The sequence below is a fragment of the Arvicanthis niloticus genome, chromosome 8, assembly GCF_011762505.2.
Source record: "Arvicanthis niloticus isolate mArvNil1 chromosome 8, mArvNil1.pat.X, whole genome shotgun sequence".
Classification (NCBI taxonomy): domain Eukaryota; kingdom Metazoa; phylum Chordata; class Mammalia; order Rodentia; family Muridae; genus Arvicanthis; species Arvicanthis niloticus.
Window position 1 is genome coordinate 28,749,396 of NC_047665.1, and position 26,493 is coordinate 28,775,888.

A 26,493-nucleotide genomic window follows, 5' to 3' on the forward strand; every position below is an offset into this window, starting at 1 on the left:
AAACTCAAGTCCTCAACATTTGTATGACAAGTACTTTATGGATTAAGCCATCTCCCCAGCTCCGAGAATCATTTTCATTTTTCCTATGAAATAGTGAAACTTAACTGCACAAAATAGACTAAGTCTAAGACTCCCGTAGTGTAGTTAGCTTTACAATTTGTGTAAAGACAATTTACAAGGGGGTGGGGGAGAGAGAATATATAAAGCTCATAATCCAGCATTTACTATTAACTCCTCTTTTTTTCTGAGACTAGAGTTTAGAGGGTATAATGGGGATGGAAATGCAAATCTTGCCTTTCATTTCTCTGTGTTGTTATAGCATCTCATAAGAAATTTGCCTGAGCCTTCCCATCACCTGGATTCCAGCAACTCTGTGAAATGTGAAGGGCTCTGGTCACCAGGATGTCACCAGTCTTGACCATGCTCCTCTCCCTCAGTTTCCTGTGGTGGTTGGGACAGAAGGTCCACACATCCCCCAGATTTTCTGCATCGCTTCTTGCAGACACAGATAATCTGTTTAGATTAAAGAACCACATTTCATTTTGTAGGCAAATTAGAGTTCCCATTGGATTTTCAGCAGCCCCACAATGATATATTCTCCATGGCACATGTGATATGGTCCCAGTGACAATGCCAAGACCCTTGTAGGTTACCATATTGTCCTTGTCATTGAGTGCAACTAGTTCTGTGTATGCGTCTCTCTGATTTATCTTCTGTTTGCCCCTCTCTAGTGGGATCTTGTGTGTGATAATGCCTGGAAAGTCCATATCGCTAAGTTCTCCTTACTGGTTGGATTAATCTTTGGCTACCTAATAACTGGATGCATTGCTGACTGGTGAGTACCAACACACCTGACACATGGACTTTGGAAGGCTCAGCACACCTTTGCTAGCTAAGGAGGAGTGGTCAGGGTTAGCACTGGGTCACTGTGCCTTTGCTCTGTTTGCCATTTATGCCAGGACGGAAGACAGTTGGAGATTGAAGCCAAAAAGGAATTGACCAGTGCACATGACAGACCAGTGGGAGGGAGTATTTAAGTGCATTCAAGACTAGCCTGCAGCCACATTTAATTATGATAATTTATGCTTAGTTGGGAGGAGCTTGAGCATGGAGATGCACAGTGGGGCACCAAGTGGGTGAATGCACAAAATACATTTTAAAATGGAGAGCCAGGTGAGTTGGCATGCTCCTGTACTCTCTGCTACCCGGGAACTGAGGCGGAGAGGCTTGCTTGAGTTCAGTGAGGCCAGCATGAGCAGCATAATGAAGCCCTATCTCCAAAACCTAAAAACAAACAAAATGGCGAAGGAATTGGAGACCTTTCACCTTATGAATGGAAATAAATGTCAATCTGGATTAACACCTTAAAAAGACAGTCCTTGGCTTAGCCCGGAGCTGCCTCTGTGATGACAGTGTTGGGAGGACAAAAGAACCTAATGGCATTTGGGTAATGGATAGGCATTGTGGACAAGGGAAGGGTAGACATCAGCGATGAGATAGAATGTGTTCTAGATGGGTAAGGAGGGGTGGATTTCCAGAGCAAAGTGTGTGGTTCAGGAGGAAATGATAATGAGGACCAGGAGGAGACAGAAGCTGAGTTAGTGATACTAATAATGGCAACGGCATCACGAGAACCCACTGCTTGGGGGCTAGAGACATAGCTCAGTGGTCAAGAGCAGTTGCTGCTTATTCAAAGGACCCACAGACATGCGTGCAGGCAAAATACTTACACACATATGAGTAAATAGAGAATTTTTTTAAAAAAAAAAAAAAAAAGGAGGCCATTATTTACTGATCACTGTGTACCAGGAAGTATCAGATATTCCCATGCATTAAAGTAACCGATCCTCACAATACACCTATATGTAGGTGCTGTTATGATCATTGTTTATTGCTAAAAAACTAAAGCCCAGAAGTTTAAGTCAATTTCCAAGTCCGGTCAACTGTAAGCTACAGTCAGGACCACACCATGTGGCCCAGAACTGCTTCTTTGACAGCATACCACAGCACTTTTATTTAAAGCATTGTATGGTTCCAAGGACACTGTGGTGCTGTGTCCACGAGGGGAGACAATTGGATAATGTCAGGGACTGGACTACTTAAGGACAAAAATATGGAGTGGCTGTTTCCTATCCCACTCTTTTTATAGACTCTCTCTCTCTCTCTCTCTCTCTCTCTCTCTCTCTCTCTCTCTCTCTCTCTCTCTCTTTCTCTCTGTGTGTGAGTATGTGTGTGCGTATGTGCATGAATCATCCTGTCTTGGGCCTGCTAACATAAGAATGTTAGGAATTCCAAGGGACTCGTGTGTGTGTGTGTGTGTGTGTGTGTGTGTGTGTGTGTGTTTTCCTGATGCCTTCAATATCCTCCTTAGCTGAGAAAGTTAGCTAGCCGGGAAACGGTTGCAGAGAGTTCTCAGACCACTCTAAGGGTTGGAAATTTCCTTCCTCAAACTAGTGTCTATTTTTGTGAGCATACAGTGTGATTTCCTGTGAGCCCAGAATCTGCTAAATCACCATTTCCAGGGCTTCCTATAGACACATCCCTTGTGTTCACCAATGAAACTGTCAGTGATCTCTGCAAGTCTGTGCCAGAGACTATCTAGATTTTGGGGCTGGGGATAAAGATGGGGAAAGTAAAGGCTTTATTTAACCAGATGCTTGGGTTGCTAGCTTTTTAGCACAAGCTCTACTAATCTGGCAGGCACTGCTTCCCAGTGAACTTCACTGACAGAAATTATACATGTATACCAGTATGACCTATGGCCCTCCTTTCTGAGAAGTGCAGACTTGATGGTGCTCTTGATTCTGCAAGTGATTTACTGCAATAGGAAATGCAGAGTTATATTAAAGAACTGATCCATGGAGGTGTAAGCTGTGTCCAGTTCTTTCTTGTACACGTATACCCAGCAGCCTCCCTGATCACACTCTAGGCCTTAGTCTGGGAACAAAAGACTAAAAGAGGTTGGATCTTGCTCAGTGTGACCAGAGTCTGATGACACAAACCCAGCTCTCTGCAGTAGCTTTCTGAAGGTTGGGCAGACAGGCCAGGGTACCCCAGGGAGTCATCACAAATGCTTGAGAGAGTTTGTGTGGCCTTCCATTGAGACAAGTTTCGTGTTTTTCACACCTTCCTTACCTTTTTTGGGGGGTGGGAGGCATATTTTACTCTCTGCTTAAGCTGTACCTTAAAAGAAATCCCCCCTCCCTCCTTAAGGGAACTCCGTATCTCAGAGCAGGGTCAGTTTCAGGGCTGCATGAGGAAGCTGATGGAGGCATGGGTTAAGCGTTCTAAAATTGCAGCCACCGTGTACAGACATTGAAGCAGAAGGCTGCTTTTCTTAAAGAGTTTTGGAGTTGCTGGGTTGGCTCAGGGGTAAGAGCATTTCCTCCATAAGCCTGAGGATCTGAGTTTGAATCCCCAGCTTCTGTGTAAAAAGCTGGGCATGGCCATATGTACCTAATCCCAGAGCTATTGAGACAGAGGCAAGAGGATGTGGGAGGCTTGCTGGCTGCTGACCTATTCCTAGGTTAAGTGAGAAGACTGACTAGATTTATGTCAACTTGACACAAGCTAGAATCCTCAACTGGGAAAATGTCTCCAGAAGATCAGGGAAGATCAGGGTGTAGGCAGTCTTGATTGATGGGGGAGGGCCCAGCCCATTGTGGGTGGAGCCATCCCTAGGCTGGTGGCCCTGGGTCCTATAAGAAAGGAGGCTGAGCAAGCCATGAGGAGCCAGCCAGTAAGCAGCACCCCTCCATGACCTCTGCATCAGCTCCTCTCTCCAGGTCCCTCCCCTGCTTGAGTTCCTGTCCTGACTTCCTCCCGTGAATTGTGATGTGGAAGCATAAGCTGAATAAACCCTTCCCGACCCAAGTTTCTTAGGTCATGGTGTTTCATCACAGCAATAGAAACCCTGACTAAGACAATGAGTAACCTTGTTCTGAGGAGATATGGTAGAGAATGACAGAGCAGAATATTTGACATCCTCCTCTGACCTCTTCAAATCACATATACTGCACACGCCTACCCATACACACACACACACACACACACACACACACAAACATATTAATACTTAAAGTAATAAAACATTTTAAAATAATAAAATATTTTAGACAACATGTTAGTTCAGCTATGTGTGCGACTCTCAGGGCAGGGTTCTGTTGAGAGACTGCCTGTGTTTATGACAGCAGTAATAGGCTGGATGAGTAGCTGTGGGGATACAAGCTGAAGATGTTCAGGGAGGAAGGGACATCTGTCTCTGCAACACTCCAGGTCTCCTCTATGCAGTGCCTCTCTCGCTCACATATGTGTGATTACCTGTCCCCTCCCCCATCCTGGCTGATAGAAACTTCAAAGTGGATATTGTCCTGCAGGTTCTCTGCCAGCTTGCCTCGTCTTTTATAAACGATCCCTGAATTTAAATCTCTCCAGTCACTTTATTGGAATGGGATTTCTATTTGGAGATGCAGTATCAGTTCCCTGTGACTGCTGTCACTAACTATTACATGCTTGGTGGCTTCCACACAAATTAATCATCTTACAGTTCACAGTCCCTACATGGGTGTCATTGGGATAAAAAAGTCTCTTTCCCAGAGACTGGGGGGAGCAGGAAACAGCCATTTCTTTGTCTTTCCTAGTCCCTAGCAGCCACCTGTTTTCTGGGTTCCTCTATCTTCAGAACCAGTAAAATCAAGTTCTTTCATATTGCCCTTCTTGGAAAATCAGCTCATTTGAGGTGAGACCCATTTTCACAGTCCCTCTTGCCCAGCAAGGTAAACAAACAAACAAACAGCAACAACCACAACAACAAAATCATTCTAAGAATTCAATTCAGATAGGGAAATCTTTGAAGATCCTAAAAGATAAAGGCTTCAGCTGTCACCTGCCTCTGATCACAATCTGGGGAACCAGCTCACACGAGGCTTGTAACTCCCTTGTAGTGAATAATCACTGAGTGGCTGGTACATTCCCACACTTGACACAAATCTCATAGACATAAATGGAGAAAGCATAGGCTTTCCCAAGATCACATAGCTCAGAAATGATGAGATATGAGCCTGGATGCAGAACTTAGGAGTTCTGACTTCAGAGATCAGGTGTGCCCTTCAGCCCCCACTGATTGGCAGGTGTAATGATTTACTGGTTTAAGAGATCAGGGAAGGGTGTGAGTAGTATGTTTTGTTTTGTTTGTTTGTTCGTTTAATAAAATTTAAAACCAAAAATCAAGCATCTTTTCTAAGACAAAATCAGAACAAGAAAAAGCATGTTTGAAGATCAAGAAGAAATGGGCTGGTGCCTGAGATCAGAAAGCTTGGGAAGGTTGGAGGTAGGAGCATTGCCAGTTTGAGGCCAACCTGGGCTACACAGAGGGTTCTAGGTTAGTCAGACTGGGCTACACAGAAAGGCCATATCAAACAGCAGCAAGAAGTGCAGGAGGAAGATGAAAACCGAATCACTTAGCTTGGGGTTTCAGGCTGGCCTGTTGTGCCTACCCTCATGTTTTCTTAAAATATGTTACTTTGTATTTATATCATTGTTTAAATGTTATATTTTATATATTTACATTTTATATTTTAAAAATTATATACTACTGTTATATATTTATATATATTTACATGTGTTTTATTTTATATTACCTGTTACATAAATTAAAATTGTAGGAGACGAGGCAGAGCAAGGTCTTGCATTACTTTTTATCTGAAAAATGAGCTTTAATTGGGAGATCATTTAAACACACACACACACACACACACAAAGCCTGCTCTTTAATGAGCACAATTCAATGATTTTGAATGTGTTTATAGAGTTAGGTTCTTTGCCCACCCTGAGTTTAAATCATTTCTATCATCCTTGTGGAGATTGGGAAATGTTCTCATAAACACTCTCTACTCTCACCCAGCCCCGCCCACTCCCACCTTTACTGTATGTAAATGGCTAAAGCCATTTAGCTAAGCTACATGGTGTTTAGGGCACCAGGCCAGGATTTCCTTGCTTCCTCTTTCCCCCAACCTCTCTGTAAACTATCCTTTAGCCCATGCCAGATATGTTAAATTTGTTTGCTGCAGCTTGCCATAAAGTTTTACCTGTAATAAGTGGAGAAAGTGGGTGGTTGTATAGGGACTAGGGAACTCGTGACTTTTCAGTTTCCATTGAATCTGGATTATCCCATATGCCCTCTGACTGCCACCAGGTACATTGTCCCCTAGTGGTCACTGATCATGCATCAGTCAGCTCTGTGTGTGGTTTGTGAACTCAGTATACCACTATCCTTTCTTGCAGGGTCTACGGTGACACCAGAGCGTTTATTTACAGTTCAAAGTGTCTAGGTTTAGTGTGTGATCCCTGTGGTCCCTTTAGAATTACACGTTGTCATGTAGCTGAAGCAAATTGCAGCCGGCTCAACCTTAGACCTATAGGCTGCTGGTGAAACAAGATTCCTCCCTGAGGTAACAACGGGAGAACATGCCTTCCTCCATGTCTGTGTTTACTTTTGGGCCAGTTCCAAAGGTTGGCAATTTCTTGAGACATTTAATGCTGGGTGTGTCAAGGTTTGTGTTTGGGGAGTTATTATTGATTTTATTCTCTTGCCTTGAGGTGTCCCTGTTTACACAGAGATGGACTCAGCAACAGGAATCAGGGCCATGTCATAATTCTCTCTCCTAGTAGCTGTTAGCGATCTGCTCTTAGCTCTAGATGAGGATGTGGGTTTAGTGTCCCACAGGAAGCCTCTATTCCACGGCAGTAAGGCATGATCTAGTGACATGGGTCTAAGTATGAACACACATAGCCCATGCTCTTTCCACATGTGTAGAGCGCTCACTGGAGGCTGAGTTTCAGCTTTGACCATTGCCCTCCTGTTTAACGTTGATGCCTGATTTCTCCCCTCTTGGCATGCAGGGTTGGCCGGCGGCCCGTGCTGCTGTTTTCCACCATCCTCATCCTCATCTTTGGACTGACTGTGGCACTGTCGGTGAATGTGACGATGTTCAGCACACTCAGGTTCTTTGAAGGATTTTGCCTGGCTGGAATCATCCTCACCTTGTATGCATTACGTAAGTAGGAACCGCCACGACTAGTCCCTATGAAAATCAGCCCAAGTGTTGCAGCCTGAGAGGTACTGGGCAGGAACTGTGCGTGCTAGTTTGGGGGTGGTAGCACTTGGGAAACACACACTCTTGATGCCTTTGTGGTTACAGAGAAACTTCCAGCTTGGGCTCAGTGCCTGGCATCAAGGAGAATGGAAGTTTGAGTAATGGTTTGGAGATTCGGGGATCAGCTCAGGCTGGCGTGGGGGCTGCTGAGTTCTCTGGAAGTTTCCATATTGGCATTCTGTGCACTTGATAGTATACCATTGGGTTCCCCAGTCCTGGATCCAGCAGAGCATCCTGAAGAATTATCTGTGTGGACTGCACTAGGCAGACCCTGATTGAGAGCTTTTCTTCTACTTTAAGACCATACAGAATCCACATTTTTAACCTTCTTTTGGGCATGACCATAGTGCTCTCTTCTAGCCTTAGCACTAGAACATTAGGCTGCAAGGCTTGCTAACATTCGTTCTTTTGAAACAGCATAGAGAAAACACTCAGTGGATCTGCCATATTTGTTTCTCATATGATCTCCGCTGTTGAATACGGGTGGTTTTTACTTGTTTTCTATTCTAAGATAACCCACATACCCACACAGCAGGAGAGAATGTAGATGTTTTATTTGCTAGTTTTGCGCTCCCTGCCCCACCCCCACCACTGCCTGTGGAAAGACCTGCTGGATCACTGGGCAGATAATGGACTGGCTTTCCCGATTTTTGATACCAGGGAGGAGTTAGGTCTAGATTAGGTAGTGATTTCTAGAGTAATAAAATTTGAATAGTTCCAGTTCTCTTCAATTTGCATGTTAAAGACTTCTTTGGATAGCCTAAATTTCTGTCCCACCGGGAATGAATTTGTTTCTATCTCCGAGGTAGAGAATCATAAAACCTGGCTATTTGTACATTCTGAAAAGATCCAGCTAGTAAAAATTTTAGGCATGTGGGACCTGGGGTGTCTGTTGAAGCTAATTAGCTCTGCCACTGTAACCTGAAAGTCGCCGTACACATACACAGTATGTAAATGAACAGCTGTAGCTGAGTAAGCATAAGACCTTATTCACTGAGTCACTGAAGCAGGCTCTGGACCATATTGGTCCAGTAGTCCATCCAGAACCTTCCAAGCACTAATGGAAGCTGCTCCTGTGGTGGACTGACAATACAAGCTTCAAGTCTTGTCCTCTCTCTTAGTTTCATCTTAATGCCCTTAGTTTAATTTTTGTTTTGTATAATTTTCTGACTTTAGTAATTATCTTATTGTATATATTTGTATAAACAGCCTGCCAATTTTTTTTTTCTGAAGTAGAATAAGCTCTTAAAAACAATTGTGTTTGTGGCTGGAGAGATGGCCCTGTGGTTAATAGCTTTTACTGCTCTTTCAGAGGACTGGGGTATGGTTTCCAGCACCCAAGTATGGCAGCCTATAGGTACCTGCAGCTCTAGCCCCAGGGCATCCTACACCCTCTTCTGGTCTCCATGGCTTCCTGCATACACAGACATGTTCACATACATGCAAATAAATAATTAAATCAATCTTTTGTTTTAAAAAAATAAAAAACAAGTCATGTTTTTTAAAGTCATGAATAACATTCAAATGTCATGACACCATGCAATTGCAATGAAAACATACACGTGTCTCACAGTGACCTCTCACATGAACTAAGATTATTTCAGACAGCACAACTAAAATGAAGCAAAAGGATGTGAACAATGCCTGAGAACCCGCTTAAGTGATGGAAAGAGGAAGGCTTTGTTAAGAGATGATTGACAAGCCACCACTGAGAGTGGAAAATAGAAAACAAGGAACTAAAATCATAATTGATAGATGAGGTTAGGGTGGACTTGGGTAGAGGGGCTGGGGTGGCCCAGTTCTAAAATCCCTGGGTTATTTTGAGGGCTGTCTATTAATACAGTGCTGGTGGCAGAACATAGTGAGATGCTCTCAGTAAACAGAGCAGGGAGTTGTTAATTTCCAGTTAGCATGTTTGTTAGCTTTTTAATACATGCACTTAGGTAAATCCTGTTAATTTTGCTTATTGATAAATTGGCTACTGATAAGTTGGACTATGGTGTAAAGTAGTTCTTAGCTCCAAAGACAAGTATAACACTTCTAGACATTAATTTTTTGCAAGTGACATTGTTAATGGTCCCCAAATTATCTCCTCCATCATTTAGAAGCTTTTTATATAGCTTTAAGCCTCTGCTGGGAAGGCCTGGCTTTTGTCAAAACAGACCTGGGCTTTATTCTGCTTTTAATCTTGAAGGTGCTTGGTAATAGAACTGGCAAAAATAACATTTTTTTACCATTTTGATTTCTTATGTAGCTGACCAGAAGGGTAGGCTGATTGTTTCAAAAAATGCTGCTGCCCAGGCAGTGGTGGTGGTGGTTCAGCACTTGGGAGGCAGAAGCAGGCAGATCTTAAGGCCAGACTTGTCTACAGAGTGAGTTCCAGGACAACCAGGGCTACTCATAGAAACCCTGTCTTGAAAAACAAAAACAACAACAGAAATGCTGCTGACTCGTGGATATTTTCTGCTTTATTTACAAGGCCGCCTAAGGTTTCTGTTTATTCTGCTTTGGCTTATGCTTTAAGGTAGACTGTGGTTAAATGTTCTACCCTTCATACTTTTGCTTTCTTCAAGTTGCCAACAGGATGAGTGGTTGTGTAATTAAGACATAAAATAGAGATTATTGGCAACTTCTTGAAGTCCTTGAATAGCAGCAGTGTGTGCACTATCAAAAGGAAAGGTCAGGTCTGAGCAGGACCACAGGAGTGTTGGCACCCCTACTGCTGAGACCAATGTGATGAAACACACGAACTATATTGAAGGGTGGTTATTCCTTTTTTTAACCCATGAATGTGAGCGTGTTTGCATTCACACATACCCACACACACATGGTGGAACACTAGATTTAGTTGTAAAAGACACAGACGAGAAGTACAAATCACATCTCCTGTCTCTCTATGAAAGTCATGCAGTCTTATCAAGGACTAAAGAGATGGTTACATAAGCAGATTCAACTGATTGCAGCATGACTCTCATTCCCATCTAAGACCATAATGTCACAGGCCAGGTGATCCCGTGCTGCTTAAGATGTGTCTGTCTTCCAAGCAAGCCTCTGCATACTGTGGCACTCATGCTAGTCCCAGCTCCTCGGGAAGCTGAAGTAGGAGAATAGCTTGAGACCAGGGGATTAAGGCCAGTCCAGACAGCATAATGGGACATATCCCTTTAAAAACAAAACAACAGCAATAACAAAAAACAAAGAAAAAGTTTTTTTGTTTTTTTAAAAGCCAAGATTATTGCCTTGTTTTGTTTTTTAAGTTGATTTGATGTTGGATATAATAGGATTTTGTTATTGTTGCTTTGGGTTTTTGCTTGCTTGCTTGCTTGTTTTTGTAGTGCTAGGGATAGGATCCAGAACCTTGCATCTTCTGGCAAAAAGCGCTACTATCAAGTTACACCTCTGGTCCATTTTTAAAAATATTTTCGTTGATTTATTTATTTTTGGGTTTTTAAAATATCTTTTATTTCTCCACTTTCCTCCTCCTTTCCCTTCTTTTCTTCTCTCTCCAAATCTTCAGATGCTTTCCTTGCTTTCTTTCAAATTCTTGGCCTCTGTTATTGCATGCATATATATGTATTTACGTATATATTTTCTCATATAATCTATCTAGTCTGTATAACGTTACTTGTATGTATGTTTTCGGGACTTACCATTTGATCATATTATCATAGGTACCTTTTAATAGTTTCTCTGGCCATTAAATCACCCTCTCTTTACTATCACTAGCTTTTTCTTTGCATAATTCTGCTTTTCTGGTTTGTAACAATGGATGTTACCTTTTGCTAGCAGAGAACTTGCCTGGAGATAGGCATGTAGATGTAACTATGTTTCTTTCTTTCTTTCTTTTTTTTTTTTAAATAACAATGAATAACTTTCTTGAGACATTCTCTCATAGAGGTTCACATTATAATTACCCTCTTTAATCCTAAGCAGCCCAAACCACTAGATGAATTTTACACACACAAAGAGTGATGAGAAATTACAAAGTGCCTAAAGTTGCTGATGACATTGCAAAACTAGACTCCAAGTCTTGACTTAATTGACAAATAGAGTAGAAAAAAATCTAAGGTTTGCTCTAGATGGAGGGTTGTGGGTTTTTTTTCCTCCTGACATAACATTAATGAGTTTAAATTCTCAAAGAGACATTAAATAGGGGCAGGATGATACATGTATTCTTACCATACTGTCTATCTTTATTCTTATATATTCCTCTGAAGCCCTGTATTATTGTTTGCTGTATCTATGTTTCTGAAAACGTTGGTACTTATTTCAGTCTACAGGATTGCTAGGTATCACCACTATTCTGTTTTGTTTTGTTCTTGCTTTTTACTTGAATGATTGCACCAAATGGCTCCAAGTAGTGAGCATCGGACATGTGGAATGAAGAGAATGGAGCTTGTTGAGCAATGGAATGAAGAGAATGGAGATTGCCTGTTGGACAAGCAGTTGACTGCTTGTTGTCTAGAATGCAAACATTTGCCTTGCCTCTGTTGGCAAGTTCCATGAGAATATGTGCTTGCTGGGTCTTCTTCCCCACCCCTCCCCCACTCCTTCTCCCTCTCCCCTATCCTCATCCATCTCTAATACCTGGGTTTTTCTGTAGCACATTTTTCTGGGCTGTAAACCTGGTTTTGTATGAGCCAGCTCTACTGACAGGGCATTTTCCACCAAGGATATGTGTCAGAGTTTACCATAGGCCTTTGACTAACCATTTTATTTTAACTGGACTTTTTTCCCTTGGGCGAGAAAGCTTGTATAAGCATGAGGACCTGTTTTTCAAATCCCTAACACCCATATAAAAAGTTGGAGGAGGGGCTCAGAGCTTATTGCTCTTGCAGAGAATCGAATCTGGGTTCTAGCACCCATGTGGCATCTCCCAACTATATAAAAATCCACTCTCAACAGATCCAAATTTGCTTTCCAGCCTCTGCAGGCACTGGATACACATGTGGTGTACACACACACACACACTCAAATACTCAAACATGCAAAAAAAAAAATCTTTCAAAAGTTGGTCATGGTAGCATGTGCCTGTAACCTCAGCACCACAGAGGAATAGAGACAGGAGGATCTCTGAGACTTGCTGGCCAGCAGCATAGCACAGGTTTAGTGAGAGACCGTGTCTTAAGGGAAGAGGTAACGGATGGTAGAGCAGGACACCCAGCTTCTTCCTGTGCTGTGCACATGTGTATAGGCACACGCACCTGAACACATACTACACATACACACATATACACACAAATTTTAAATTTTTTCTCCTGGCTCAGCTTGGCATGATTAGAGAATCCACAGATTGAAGGCTCTTTGTCAGTCATTCTGCAGATAAATTGTGAAAAAAAAAAAAGCAATAAATGTATATTAGCCAAAGAAGAAGGAGGAGAAGGAGAAGGAGGAAGAAAAAGAGGAGGAGGGATGGAGACAGGTATGGTGGGTACTGCCTGTGATCCTAGTACTTGGGAGCTTGAGATAGAATGATCACCAAAAGTTCAAGGCTAACCTGAACTGCAGAGTAAATTTGTGGCTAGCCTGGGCTATAAAATGAAAACCTATCTCAAAAGAATAATAATAATAATAATAATAATAATAATAATAATAATATTGAACTGGAGCACTTGCCTTTAAATCTTTGTTCTGACCTGTCTCTGAGCATTGGAGTTCCTTATGTCACAATGTGGCAGTGAATAGTAATAGATATGGCTGGTAATAAAGTCCCTGTGTAAGACAGGATGCTATAGCACAGAGCAGAGTAGACAGTGAGCTGTCCAACAGGGAGCCATGCTTTAACACCGAGGACTACTTTTTCTTAAACTATATCAGTCCTTCAAACAAAAATGACTTTTGAAGGCCCGTAGAGCATGGATGGGTGTGCTGTCTTCTGCATGCTAACAATGCAAACACAAGGTCTCCCTGAGAACCACGTGCCTCATCTTTGCAGAAGCTAGGAGTCAAAAACATGTACCAGCTGCCTAGGGGCCTTTCAATTTGGTAAGGATAGATACATCTCAAAATCAGAGGACGAAAACAAAACCAGCAAATACTTTGAGCCTTTGGCATGTTGAAATTATAGGGTTTAGCTGTATCCTCTACAGCTTAAAAAGCCTTATTAAATTGTATGGTTCCTTACGGGCCAAGTTTTGTCATGCTGGAATTCTAATGCTGCCTCTGTACTTTGAAACAAAACTGTCTATACCGCAAAAGAATCCATAGAATGATCTAGAAATCGATAGATCTGAGGTTTGACTTGAGTCCCTCATATGACTGTGACCACAGCAGGTGACTTAAATTCTGTCAGTTTCTGGGTCTCTACCTCTGAAGTTAGGAGATGGATTTTCTAATGTGTTCAAAGCATAGGTTCATTCCTGGAATAAATTGGGGGAAGGGAGCTAGGAAGAACAAAAAAACACAGAGAAACCCTTCCAGTTCGAGTATTTCACAACCATAGAATCCTAAAGTCAATCACTAGCATTGGCGGAGGTGGAGGTCACATGGAGAGGCACAAAGGCCAGTTGAGAGGAGGTGAAGTGACTGGGTGGGATTAATGGTTAACAGTTTGTCTTTCCTGTGGTCTAAGCTCTTGCTTTTCTGTCAACAGCCTGACCTCGCCTGCTCTATCTGCATTTTCCTTCCTCACTGCACATTTACTGGTTTAGGAAAATCCTGGGATCCTGCTATACCCTCCAGGATTCCCTGTTCTCACCTGCAAAGACAGGACAGGGCAGGACAGGGCAGGACACAGCTGAAAGCTGGAATTCCTAGAAAGAGTTTGGGATTGTAAGAAAGCAATGTGCGACATACCCTTGGATACCCTCCCCTCACCCTCATAGCCCTTGAATGAGAATAAAATAATGAAATAAATCAATCACGTTGAAAACAAATAAAGAGTTCCAGGATTCTTGAAAACCTTCAAATATATATGGGGTAAATGAGACCATACCTGGTTTGCCAAGGCTCACTGTTAATGAAATAAAAACCATTCATTTGCCTGAAAAGAGAGACATATGCCTTAAATTATATAGTGCCATAGTGCACTGTCAACCATTCTTATTCAAATCCCTGTGCCATGCCAGATTTATTTCTATTTCAAGTGATTCTTTTTTGGCAGCACACATAAAAGCTACTTCTTTCTTTATTCCTTCCTTGTTAAACATTTGAGGGCCAGGGATATAGTAACTTGTCAGTTTGGGTATATATTAAACCCTAGGCACCATCAGGCTCTGAGGTTTACAGAGGCACACACCTTCCTCTCTCCCAGGACACTCTGAGTTCAAGAAGGGAAGATCAGGAATGCACTCTGATTGCACTAAGAGCGTTAGCATCAAAAAGAAACTCCTGAGCTTTGGCTTTCCTGTTCATTATCTGATGACAGTTCTCAAAGACCTGAGGAGCCTAGTGCCTTCTGGGTACTGGGGATCATTAGAGTTTGGCTAGAGCCTACTGTGTTTTTGGGTACCAAAGGTCGTTAGAATCCGTCTGGAGTCTGGATCACTACGAGCAAAACCCCAGAAGTAGGCTGGGGCACCACACAAAAATTCTGTCCTCCATTAACTTAGGATAGTAGCAAGTCAATGAAGGAGCCCAAGCAAGAGAGGAAATCCTTTTGATGTGTGATTTAGAGGAATCACTCGGGCTGCAATTGTAAACAGGCCAACCTTGCAGGCCAAGCTAGGAGCTGGAAGCCTGCTGCAGTATCTACGTAAGGAAGAAGAGGTAAATAAAGGCCTTGGGCAAGGTGGGACTCACAGCCAAATAAAAAAACTGAAGTCTGAGAAGAACACAGAAAAATGAACACATAACTGCTTGCACCTGGATAGATGTGTATGCATACATGCATGTGTGTGCTTCCCACAGAGTATGAGAGATTCAAAATTTGATCCCAAGTCCTACTGAGTTCGAAGTTACCGACCACTCTTTCTCTTGTGGAGAGTGGGAAGAGAAGATGCTGACTTGTATTTTAGGAAGGTGGTCCCCCAAGAGCATCTTCCAGCTTTGCTTTAGTAAGTGATTCGCAACTCAGAGGCTCAACAACAAGGAATGTGGGTTCTCAGCATAAAGTAGCAGTTGAAGGCTGTGGACATAGCTGAGATCACCTAAGGACCAGAGTGTGGGAGAGTAATGGGTGCAGGTGAAGAACTGGTTGAGCAAGACAGGAAGGAATGGCCTCAGTAGCCACTGGTGATTCAGATAAGCTGGTAAACAGGGAGGCAAGGAAGGGGCAACATGTTTTCAAATGATGCAAGACATGGAACAATGTCCTTTGGATGAAGCAATAAATGCCTGGTATGTCAGAAGTAACTGTGGCAAAGGCAGCTTTAATCCAGTTTAGTGATTAATATGAAATACTTTAAACATAGGGTTTAATTCATGTCAGCCTCAGAATATTACCTTGTTCTTGTATCGTATGTCTTGCTAAGTAGCTTACAATAATTTTCAACTGTTGTAGAACATATGTATAACAAAAGTTTTACTGTTTCAACCATTCTTAAGCATAATTTATACTTAATGTGACTCATCCCTATCTTGGTAGAGAAGAATAATTTTTGATATTAGCAGTTGTTTGTTATTAGTGAGTAGAAAAAGAAAACTAGATTATAAGGCATGTCCATGTTGATTTTTCCTTCAAGTCTCTGACGCACATTCCCATGTGCCTCATAGACATCTAGACACATAGCCCAGGTGCAGTTGTATCCTTGGTTGGTGTTGTGTTGTCCACACTGAAAGGCAATGTATGACGAATTGCCATGTTCACCAAGTGTTTCTCTCCTACATGCACCCAAGTATGCACACACATGCATGACTCCATGTAAGCAGCTCATAAAGAACTGGATCCAGCCAGCATTTGGGCCTTAACCCAAGCCCACTGCTACCTAGTTGTCTTGAATGAGTCAGTTTTCTCACCTCTAAGAGCTCATGCAAATGGAGGAGAGGATAAAGGCAGTCATTAAGATGTGTCCTTAGCTGGTGTGTGTGCTCTGGGTGAATGTGACACTCACTATTCTGCTGAAGGCAGGATTCCTTCCATGGAGAAAATCAGCCCCTCCTCCTCTACCAGGACCTCTGAGTAAGGATTTCTTTGACTCACAGCAGGCATGGGACTCTTGGTAAGGAAAGAGACTGAGCTAAGAGGGATCCCCCATTTAGCAATGCAAAGCAGGCTGACTGACTGAGGTGTGGAAAGAGGGGGAGGGGGAGGGGAGGGGAAGGGGGAGGGGAAGGGGGAGAGGAGGGGGAGGAGGAGGGAGAGGGAATATGAGGGAGAATGAGGGAGACAGAGACAGAGAGAGAGAGAGAGAGAGAGAGAGAGAGAGAGAGAGAAGAAGGAGGAGGAGGAGGAGGAGGAGGAGGAGGAGGAGGAGGAGGAGGAGGAGGAGGAGGAGAAGGAAGGAAGGAGGAGGAGGAGGAGAAGGAAGGAAGGAGGAGGAGGAGGAGAAGGAGAAGGAAGAAGAAGGAGGAGGAGGAAGAGGAGGAGGAGGAGGAGAAGGAGAAGGAAGAAGAAGGAGGAGGAGGAAGAGGAGGAGGAGGAGGAGGAAGAAGAAGAAGAAGAAGAAGAAGAAGAAGAAGAAGAAGAAGAAGAAGAAGAAGAAGAAGAAGAAGAAGAAGAAAAAAAAAAAAAGAAAAAGAAATTGCCCTGGGGTGTTCTCTCTCTCTCTCTCTCTCTCTCTCTCTCTCTCTCTGTCTCTCTCTGTCTCTCTCTGTCTCTCTGTCTCTCTGTCTCTCTCTCTCTCTCTCTCTCTCTCTGTCTCTCTCTCTCTCTCTCTCTCTCTGTGTGTGTGTGTGTGTGTGTGTGTGTGTGTGTGTGTGTGTGTTATACAATTTCAGAGACAGGGTCTACCTGTGTAGCCTGGGATGGGCCTTTGCTTACAGCATCCTCACCCCTCAACCTGTGCAGTGCTGGGATTACAGGCATTCACCATGCCTCACTTCCTTTTCTATATTTTCAAAATATCACTTACAAAATGTGTGTCTTATTTTTAAGGCAACTGTTCGTTATGCTTTGACCTAAAGGGTTGTCTGACTTCCTGAAAGGGATGATAGTGGATGCTCTCTATAAAGTGGTGTGTGAGTGTCGTGTTGCTCCCAGTTCAGGAAAAGCTGCTGAAAGCAGTTTTACTTAAACAGCACCAAGCTTGTTTTGTTTGAATTTTCAAAGTACTGCTTTAGGGAAAAGCTGTTAAGAATTCACCCTTTCATATAGGCTTAAGAACCAGCATAAGAGAAAGAAAGGCATATCTGAGAGACTGGGGATACACTTCTCTGAGAGTCCCGGCACATTGTTTTATCAATAGTCAGATTTAAGATCTTGGTTGGGTTTGAAATTACTATCTTATCACTGGGTTCTTAGGAGTGCTGGGCAGACCAGGATTGCAGTTGGTTAGGGAAAAGTCTGGCCCACAGGCAGGGATGCAGGAAGGTAGGACGAGCTCACTGTGAAGAGCTTTGGAGTTCTTAGACTGCTTATGGGGAAAGGAATGAAGCTGTACCCAAGGCCATATACATTTAGGCCTTTTATCATCTATATGTAAAGGGAATATTAACTATGTCAGCAGCCTTTGCAGCATATGCTGTTAATTTTACTGGAGTTCTCAACTGGAAAAAAGTTTTAGTCAGATTTTGAGAATAGGGCTTCCTTTCTCTCCCCACATGCGTCCCCATAAAATTTCGTGTATAAGGTATCTGAGTACTGATTGAGTGAAGGAGCAACAGGAAGGACTATTGATGATATCCTGGGGACTGTGGTTTGGTAACCGTTAGCTACTCTTAGAGAATCTTCCAGGTTCAGGCCCTTTGGTAAGTTGGGAGTGCATGTCTTCTGATGTGTATAGATAGCTGGCTTACATTTTATATTAGTCATAGATCCTATCAAAAGTCTTTTCTGTAGATGAAGAAACCAGTGCTCTCACTGTTGGCTTTCACCTCGCTGTGCTCCTAATGCAAGGAGGTGAAAGCTGGTGTTACTGAACTCGAGATGTTTGTAGGCACTTCTGAACGCGGCCTGAGTTGCCACTCAGTGATCACTGTTGTAGAAATTTTGCCTAAGATTTAAAGAACTAACTTGCACCAGGTGGTATTCGGTGAGGAAAGGGAACCAGAACTCAAACCCCTGCCTTCAGATTGCCTGCCGGCAGTCTGTAACTCCTATGTGGAATTTATCAGCTCTGTTGTCTTAAAATGTATTGTTAAAATATGAAAATGTCTACAGACCCAAGGAATTTGTAATAGTGCATACAACTTATAAATGACTATAAAAACAGACATTTGACAGCATACAGTATCAAATACCAAACATTCTGTGGTCTATACTGGCCTCTCTGAAACAGAGTCACCTGTCCACCCTGGCTGGATTAAACAAGAGTAACCAGGTTCTATTTCTTATTTCATTGACTTGGGCACTCGGACTTGAATCCTGCATGTGGTGCCTCTTCACATCTGTTTCATCCAAAATGGCATTAACAACCTTAAGGGTTCTGTCGTCACAGAACTCTTCAGCTTCATGTTCCCCTACTCCTAGGTGTACTTCAGTCAGTCCCTGTAATGTCTCCATCTCAGGAAGGTGGTTATATTTGTGACTTAAAGGATTCACTAAGTAGACATTTAATCCATGTAGAGCCATAATAGAGCCTGGGGACATTATTATTGCCCATTCCTGTTATTCTTTTTGCTTACAAGGATGGCCTTTAATGGAGGTAAGTGGGCCAAGTACTTGTCTCAGTCATTGACCTGACCTCTAAGCCCAGGGGTATTCCTCAGGCCTGTGCCATCCTGTACATGTGGGATCTTGGTTCTACTTCAATTTTAGTCACACCCCTATTTAACCTGCAGTTGGGTAGTCAGTCGTGGTGACATTTGGCCTTCAGTTATCATAAATCCAAATGGCACCTATGAGTGGCCTCAAATTGTTTGTTTTGTTCTTTTGTTTTTGCATCTGTTGTTTTTTTGCCTGCTTGGTTTTTGTTTGTTTGGTTTGGTTTGTTTTTTGATACAGGATGTCAAATTGACCATTTCTGAAATGTTGTATGAAATTGAGTTTTGGCATCACAAATGGAGAGCCTTGAACACACCTTTGTTAATGTAGTCTAAGACATTCACTAACATGAGAGTACAGTTTCAGAACTGTTGTTCAAGAACACATGGCAGTGACACACATCTATCATTTTAGCATTTAGGAAGGAGAGCCAGGAGGACTGTGAGTTCAAGCCATCTCGGGTCCTGCTTACCTTCTTATTAGTTATCACATGACTTAATTGGCACCTACTCCATTCTCGCCTTTATCTTCCAATTGCTCCATGATTCTCAGGCCTCATTACCCAAAAGGACATAAACCTAGGTACAGATGTGTGTGTGTGTGTGGGGGGGGGGGCAGCTTTCAAAGGAATGTGGACCTCACAAGACATTTGGCCTTTGCTCTGCAGGCAGTAGAAAGCTGCAACCAGCTTTTGAAGGAGAAAAATCCTGTGCTCTAGTCTATTTAAGGAGATAAACCTTGCTGTCTGTGAAATAGTTGGTGTTTGTGCATCTTAACAAGTTCAGTCCAGTAATTCATGTCCAGAACATATCCTTAGCCCGTATTCCCCATAAATGATAGTTACCAAAACCACTAAACTATTGGCAATTTCATCACCAGTAAGTTGATTTTCTTTGGAATTCCTATTCAGTTTTCTCATGTATCTGGTGAGAGCTGTGTGTGTGTGTGTGTGTGTTATAAGTATGAACAGAAGCATTGTGGGTAACCTGGAGATCTAAACTAAGGCCTCTGGAAGAGCAGTAAAGCAGTAAGTGCTCTTAACTACTGAGCCATCTCTCCAGCTCTCTGATGGGTTTCTTGAGTCCAGTGCATGTGGTTCCTTTCAACCACACATACAAATGATTGAGAGAACTTTACTAAGGAACTTGTTGCTAAGGGGAGCTTCAGCTTACTCTCTGATACACAAATGTTGTCCTTGAAAGAACGTCTGAGTGAATTACAGAACTCACTGCCCAGCATGTCCACTCTGCAGCCCTGGGACACCACAGCACTCATTTCAAGTCCCTTTTTTCCTTTGTAGCTCTTACCCCAAAACTCAGTGGGATCCTCTGACCCATTCATGGTTGGTTCTTATTTTCCATCTCCTTTTGTGGGGTCACCGTGGGGTGTCATTTTATGTTCTCTTCAGGGGGTGATTGTTCTCTGCTATTTTTCCAAGATCTCCTTTTTGGCAATTTTCCTTTCCACCTTGTGACATGGAAGTGAATGTTTGTACAGTTGGCTTGTCCTTTCCATCGCTGCTGCTTTACATCTCTGTGAAGCTCCAGGAGAAAAGAGTGCAGAGGGGGAAGAGGGCTGTCTCCCAGTGACTCAGAGGCTCACTCCCAGTGCTCCTTCCAAAGGGCTGAATGAAAAGAAAGGTTAGAAGTCTGTAGACAGAGACCTGAAAAGTGATGCACACCTCTGATCTCAAAAGGCAGAAAAGTATGGACAGTCTGTACACTCGAGCCTAAAGGCTGCAAAAGAGTAAAGGCATTGCTGCATTGTCTGAGTGATTAAAGCAGATACAACCGTTAGTCCAGCTTCTAGGTCTAGAAAATGCCTGTGACTACTGGGTATTTATACAGAAAAAGGCTCGTTTTGGGTGCATGGTTTTCAAGTCCAAGGGCACAGAGTTGGCATCTATATGGTCTTTGGTGAGCACCTCATGATAGAGATTCAGAATGGAAAGTAAGTGTGTGCAGAAGGAACACGTGACCAGAAATTGATGAGAAGCTCCAAGACTCTCTGGTCCAGTTCCATGAGAGTAAGAATGTCCCCATGATCCACCAGTGTCTCCATCGGGATGAAGTGCTTTTATCACTTTCTGAAGGCCTCATCTCCCAATACAGCTCTGCTGGGAACCAAGTGTCACCATGATTTTTGATGGGAACAAGCCATATCTAAATCATCATCACCCAGTTCCAAGGGCTTGGATAGATTTGCTCTCCTCTCCTGTCTCACACAGTTTGAGGGTGCAAGATAAGGGAAGCCTCATCCACAATTCTTAAACAAGAAGCTAGAGGAGAACTGATGCCAGAGTCATCCAAGGGAACTCACTGCCGTAGAGAACGTGTCTTCTCTATGCTCTCCAATCCTACAGCTACTGGGAGCATGTGCTGCTTGAGATGTGGATAGCGTGGCCAAGAGACCACATGTGTTACTGTTATTTGTCTTAACTGAAGTAGCTAAAACCAGCTAGCGTCTCCCACACTAGACAGGACAAGAACAGAATTGGAGGCAATAGCTTCATTTCTGTCCTCTCATAGAAACAGTTGTCTCAACCAAAACTCCATGTCACATCTCCATGCCTCGTTTCTACTCTTCCCTCTGTCCAAGGAGGAAACAATATCCTGTCCTTGGGAATCAGGCCCCCTTCTGTGATGCAAACCTAGCTACTATGGTCATGTTAGAAAGCTTGCTACTGAAGCTGCTCAGGAGTCCTGCCTTTGTTGCTTTTATCTGTTGGCCAGGATTCAGTATCCTCTCTACACCAGCAGCTCAGGAGGCTGGGGGATAGTTTCACCTACTATGAGCTTTTAGATGGGTCAAAGGCTCCTGGGAGCCAGCTAGCAGTGTGCTTTATCCTTCAGTGAGCATCCCTGCACATTCCAAGCACCTTGTGGTATCCTGTGGGCTTATGCCCTATAGGCTCACAGGATATCTTAGCCAAAGAGGCTTTTCACCTTGCTCCTATTCCTTCAGGCCAGTTGTATCTACTCTCTTGCCTGAATATTCCACCCCCATCCCGTTATGCCTGGCCATGTCTTGTAGTTGTAATCCCTGCTCACATGACCCCCGTGAAGCTTTCTTAGGCCACCTAATCAATATCTTGCAACTAATTTCTCTAGAACCACCCTGCCTTTGTTCTCTTGCACGTTAGTGTCCCCATACATTCCACCACCCTAAAGAAGACGCCCTAAAAGCAGGAATGCTACCTGTTCTCGTTACTGTATCTCTAGGGCGAGATCTAGTTGTGTGGAAAAACTAGTTGGATGAATCAGTGACCTCATGGAACATGATGAGTCTGTGCAGCAGGATTATGGAGTAGATGGACCTGTGTGGTTGCAGTGTGTTGAAGGTGGGAGAGATCAGACCTCTAGCTTACCAGCTCTCTACCCTGCCCTGTTACCACATCATATTAGCATTGAAGAAACAAGACCACTGATTTTGTCACACTGATGGTTTTGAGCAGTGGAGGGAATGGGCTGAGATTTCTCATGCAAGTTACTTGACCCAGATAGGTTTGAGCTAAATGCAAAACAGTTGGTTAGATTTCAATCTGATTGCTCAACCCTCTTGCCACTATTGATATTGGTGAGAATAAGTCTCCGTGAGTAGGTGGGAACATCTGTGTGCAAACCCCACAGTAATGAGCACAGGAAGAGGAAACATTGGTGAGAACCTCTCTTCCTTTTTCTTAACACTTATGGTAGACTTCCCATGTGGGGGAAAGTCTCATCAGGTTAGTTTGGATAAGTCTGAGAAACTGTCAGCATGAAGAATATAATTTCTCTGCATTCCTTCTATGTAGTTCAGCAACATCATTGAAAGACAGGGCCGGTATCATCATCATCCTGATTGCTCTGCTGGGTGGACTTTAGGTGGGATTTTAACTTTAGCCACTGACTCCTTAGCTTTCCTACAAGACAATGCCTTGGTGACTATGCTGCATGTCACCTGAGCCCCAGAAGCTGGAACTAATGTTTAGAAAGCAGGGGGAGAATCCGGTGCCTTTGATATTCTCACTCCTGATCTACTTATACATACCAGGTTCAGAATGCTGAACCTGCTTTGGGGATATAACACAGATAGAATATGACATGGAGTCTAAGTGGTTCATTGTGCATTATGTTATTGCTTACAATATCCTCAGGTGTGTACTAAGTGCACCTAAGAACTCAAGGCCCCTGGGGGCACTAAGTGTACTTCAGCCTTGGGCACTTCTCCTGGGACATTCTTGACATTACACATTAGGTTAGTACTTACACTTGATTAGAGTTCAGAGAGTGAGGGGTTTTTTTTTGTGTGTGGTGGGGCAGAATATATTTCTGTCTCTGTATTTTTACCTGACATTTTCTATAATTTGAGACTTGTTTGGGATGGCTGAGTACATACTGGAATTTCAGGCAATGGTATCCTTTTTTCTTCTCCTTCTTGGTGTTACTGGATACGAGGTTTGTGGTAGACCCAGATGTTCAAGAGAGATCCCAGTTCCTCTTTGCCTGGACCATGGCTCACAATTGGCCGCTGTTCTCCAGGAGTCAACAGATAGATGGTAGCATCTGGTAATGCTATACTGGAGAGCCCTGCTTGTATCATCCAATCCAGAAACTTTTTCTGAAACATCAAAGCAGCGACACTACTTTTATATTTTTTAGCCCATCCTTTGAGTGGTAACATATTATTTTGGAAAGTGGGTACAACTTTGAAAAGTTAGCAACTTGCTTCCCAGGTCCTCACTAGATCCAGCAAGACCACTTCTGGGAGCAGGCATTGCATAGCTGTTGCTGCCTTTCTGCTCTCTGTAGTCAGTGAATCCTCTTCTTTCTTTTATCATTGAGGGGATCCCCAGAAACGAGAATGGGGATGCCAAGTGCATGTTCTTGATTTCTTGTCCTCACGAGCTAGAGCTCTCTTAAAAATCACACATTTTGTTTTGTACAAAACGGTTGGTAGGGACATTATGAAAAACTAAGGTTGGAAAAGAAACTGCATAAGGTTAGAGAAGAGCTGTGAGTTTGTTTGTTTGTTTGTTTGACTGTTTGTGGTAGGATCTCACTATGTAGCCTTGGCTGGCTTGGTACTCGCTAAGCAGACCTGGCTGACTTCCAATTCATGGAGGTCTGCCTGCTTTTGCCTCCCAAATGCCGGACTAAAGGCATGCACCATTGCACTCGAAAGTGAGTTGGGTCATTATAAAGGGCTAGCTTGGTGACTTAAATGATATGCCTGAGGAAGTCTGAGCCCCCTGACACCCCTGGGGTGCCCAGCCTTGTTCTTCCTTGTAATGATCAGCAGGTGAGGAGATGAGCATTCCCACCCTTTAAGTGCCCAGATGCTGCCCTGGATGAGAGGTTACCTGGGGTCAGAGGTCAGGTCCCATTGCTCTTGCCTCCACCAACAGACTGGGTGGCTCTTGGGCAGGTCACAGGCCATCCAGTACTCACTTCTCATCAGTAAAGCAAAAGGATTGTCGGAGGGGCCACTTGGCCTTTGAACTGTCCCCTACACTGCTTACTCTTGCTGCTGCTCAGAGCCCCCAGGCTGAGAGGGCTATGACCAGGCGGTGCCAGCCTCTGCAGCACTAAAGACAAGGCTGCCTTAGACCAAGTAGGAGCCTCCTGCTGGCTGCTTTATTCGGGAGTTCCTCCCCCACTCTACAAACAAGGCAAGTTGTTGAAGTGACAAAGAAGAAATGAGTTACTGGTGCCCACTTGACTGAATCCCTGGCTGTTGGCTCGGTATATAGAATGTGTGAAACAGTGAGGCTTTCTTTGTCCCTCTTTCAATGCTGAGGCTTGTCCGCCTTCCTTCAGTGCCTGTGTGGACCATTAGTACCTACACACCTCCTCTCCTGCTTCCTTCCCTTCCCTTTCCTCTCTTGTGTTTCTAAACTCCCGCCTGATGATTTGCTGTGTAGCCGAGGGTCTTCCATGGGATACATGGGATATTAAATGAGCTGGGTCATTTATTAACTCTGCCTTGCCAGGTAATGGAAGTCCTGGGCGGGGTCTGGAAAGATGCTCTTCTTAAAGCCAGTGAAGTCACCTATGTGGATTAGCAAAGATGAGTTTTTAATGGAGAATTTGTGCACAGGATCATTTGGAGTGACATGTGTCTCATTGTCAGCTTCCCACGTGTTGCACATCTTGGCAACCGAGTGGATGATTCTGTGGATGTTCTTTGTGAGAAGATGAGCTGAAAACAAGGAGCATTCCAGCACGGGTACATGCCTTGTCCTGGCAACAGAATGCACCCTGAAGAATGCTGTTTGCACGGGAGACAGGAAGCTCTTGTTGTCTACACGGGCCAGCTGCAGGCCCATGTGTTGGCCACATCACTATGTGAACAAGGATAGCTGCCTCTGAGAAGCTGTGGCCTCAAAAGCTTCAAGAGACCTGCAGGGTAATGCCCAATAGTGGGGCCAGGGCTAGCCTGCTGTGCGGTTCAGTTAAGGGTTCTGTGTCCTGGAACTTCTTGTACTATGAGAAGTAGACAAAGCGTTAGCTGCATGAAGTTCATTCACAGAGTTGTGTGGTCACCACAACCACCTGTCCCCAGAGCTCCTCATCCTGCAAAACAAAACTACACCCATGACATGATGACTCTTGGAATCCTGACACAACTCCTGAAGTTCCCATTCTAATTTCTGGTTTTGTTTTGCATTTTGGTTTGGTTGGTTTGTTCGATTTTCTTTTTTGTTTATGTTTTTTCGAGACAGGGTTTGTCTGTGCGACCTAGCTTTCCTGGCACTTGCCCTGTAGACCAGACTGGCCTCCAATTAAGAGATCCACCTGCCTTTGTTCCCGAGTGCTGGGCTTAAAGGTGTGTGCCACCACCACCACTGACTGGCTTTCTGTTTCTATAAATTAGAATAAAAGTAGAATCAAAGCGCATTCATGAGTGGCTACTGTTACTTAGTATAATGTCTCCAAGGTTCATCATCGGCTGAGTCATATTCACTGAATGGAAATACCACACTTTGTTTACCCTCTCTCTCTTGGGTTGCGTCCACAGTTTAGTTATTGTGAGGGGCGCTGCTATATATGCGGGTGTGCACGTATCTTCAATTCCTCTTCTCATTTCTTCAGATGTGACTCGGATGCAGAAAGGCTCGATATTATGAATTGGGAGGCATTTAGAATCACTGTATTCTTTAGAGACTGTCTTTGAGTTCTAGTTTAATTCATTGTGCAGTATAGTCAAGTTCACATACACATTTTTGTTCTTCTGCTCATATGTGATAGTCCATAAGCATTGCTGTGATGAGGAAATCCTGTGTGTGATTTTGGCCTGGAGCCCTGTTTCCAGCCATTGCTGCCCACATGTGGAATTGGGTTGTTTTGAACTCAGCAGAAGCCTGAAGGCACTTCATGCTGCCTGAGCGGGTGGATGCTGCCCCCATCAGAAGAATTCTTGCAAATTGCAGCCCTGGCTGTGCTGGCACATACCTGTCGTCCCAGCACTTAGAAAGTTGAGACAGGAGAATTAAGAGTTCAAGGTCATTCTTAGTCACACAGCTGAGTTTGAGGTCAGCCTGAGCTTCATGAGAGCAGTCTGGCTACCACGTATGTCACCTCCCTGACTGTCAGAGTTGGTTTGGCTGATCCATCTGGC

The 26,493-nt window shown here is 43.6% G+C and overlaps 1 protein-coding gene across 2 annotated transcripts in view; it reads left to right on the forward strand.

Moving 5' to 3' along the window:
- Nucleotides 1–26,493, forward strand: part of Slc22a23 (solute carrier family 22 member 23) — a 169,227-nt gene that overhangs the window by 39,399 nt on the left and 103,335 nt on the right. For both annotated transcript variants that reach the window (XM_034510687.2, XM_034510688.2), the window contains exons 2-3: nt 732–835; nt 6,901–7,055. In XM_034510687.2, coding sequence (XP_034366578.1) covers nt 732–835; nt 6,901–7,055 — 259 coding nt within the window. The remainder of the gene's footprint in view (nt 1–731; nt 836–6,900; nt 7,056–26,493) is intronic.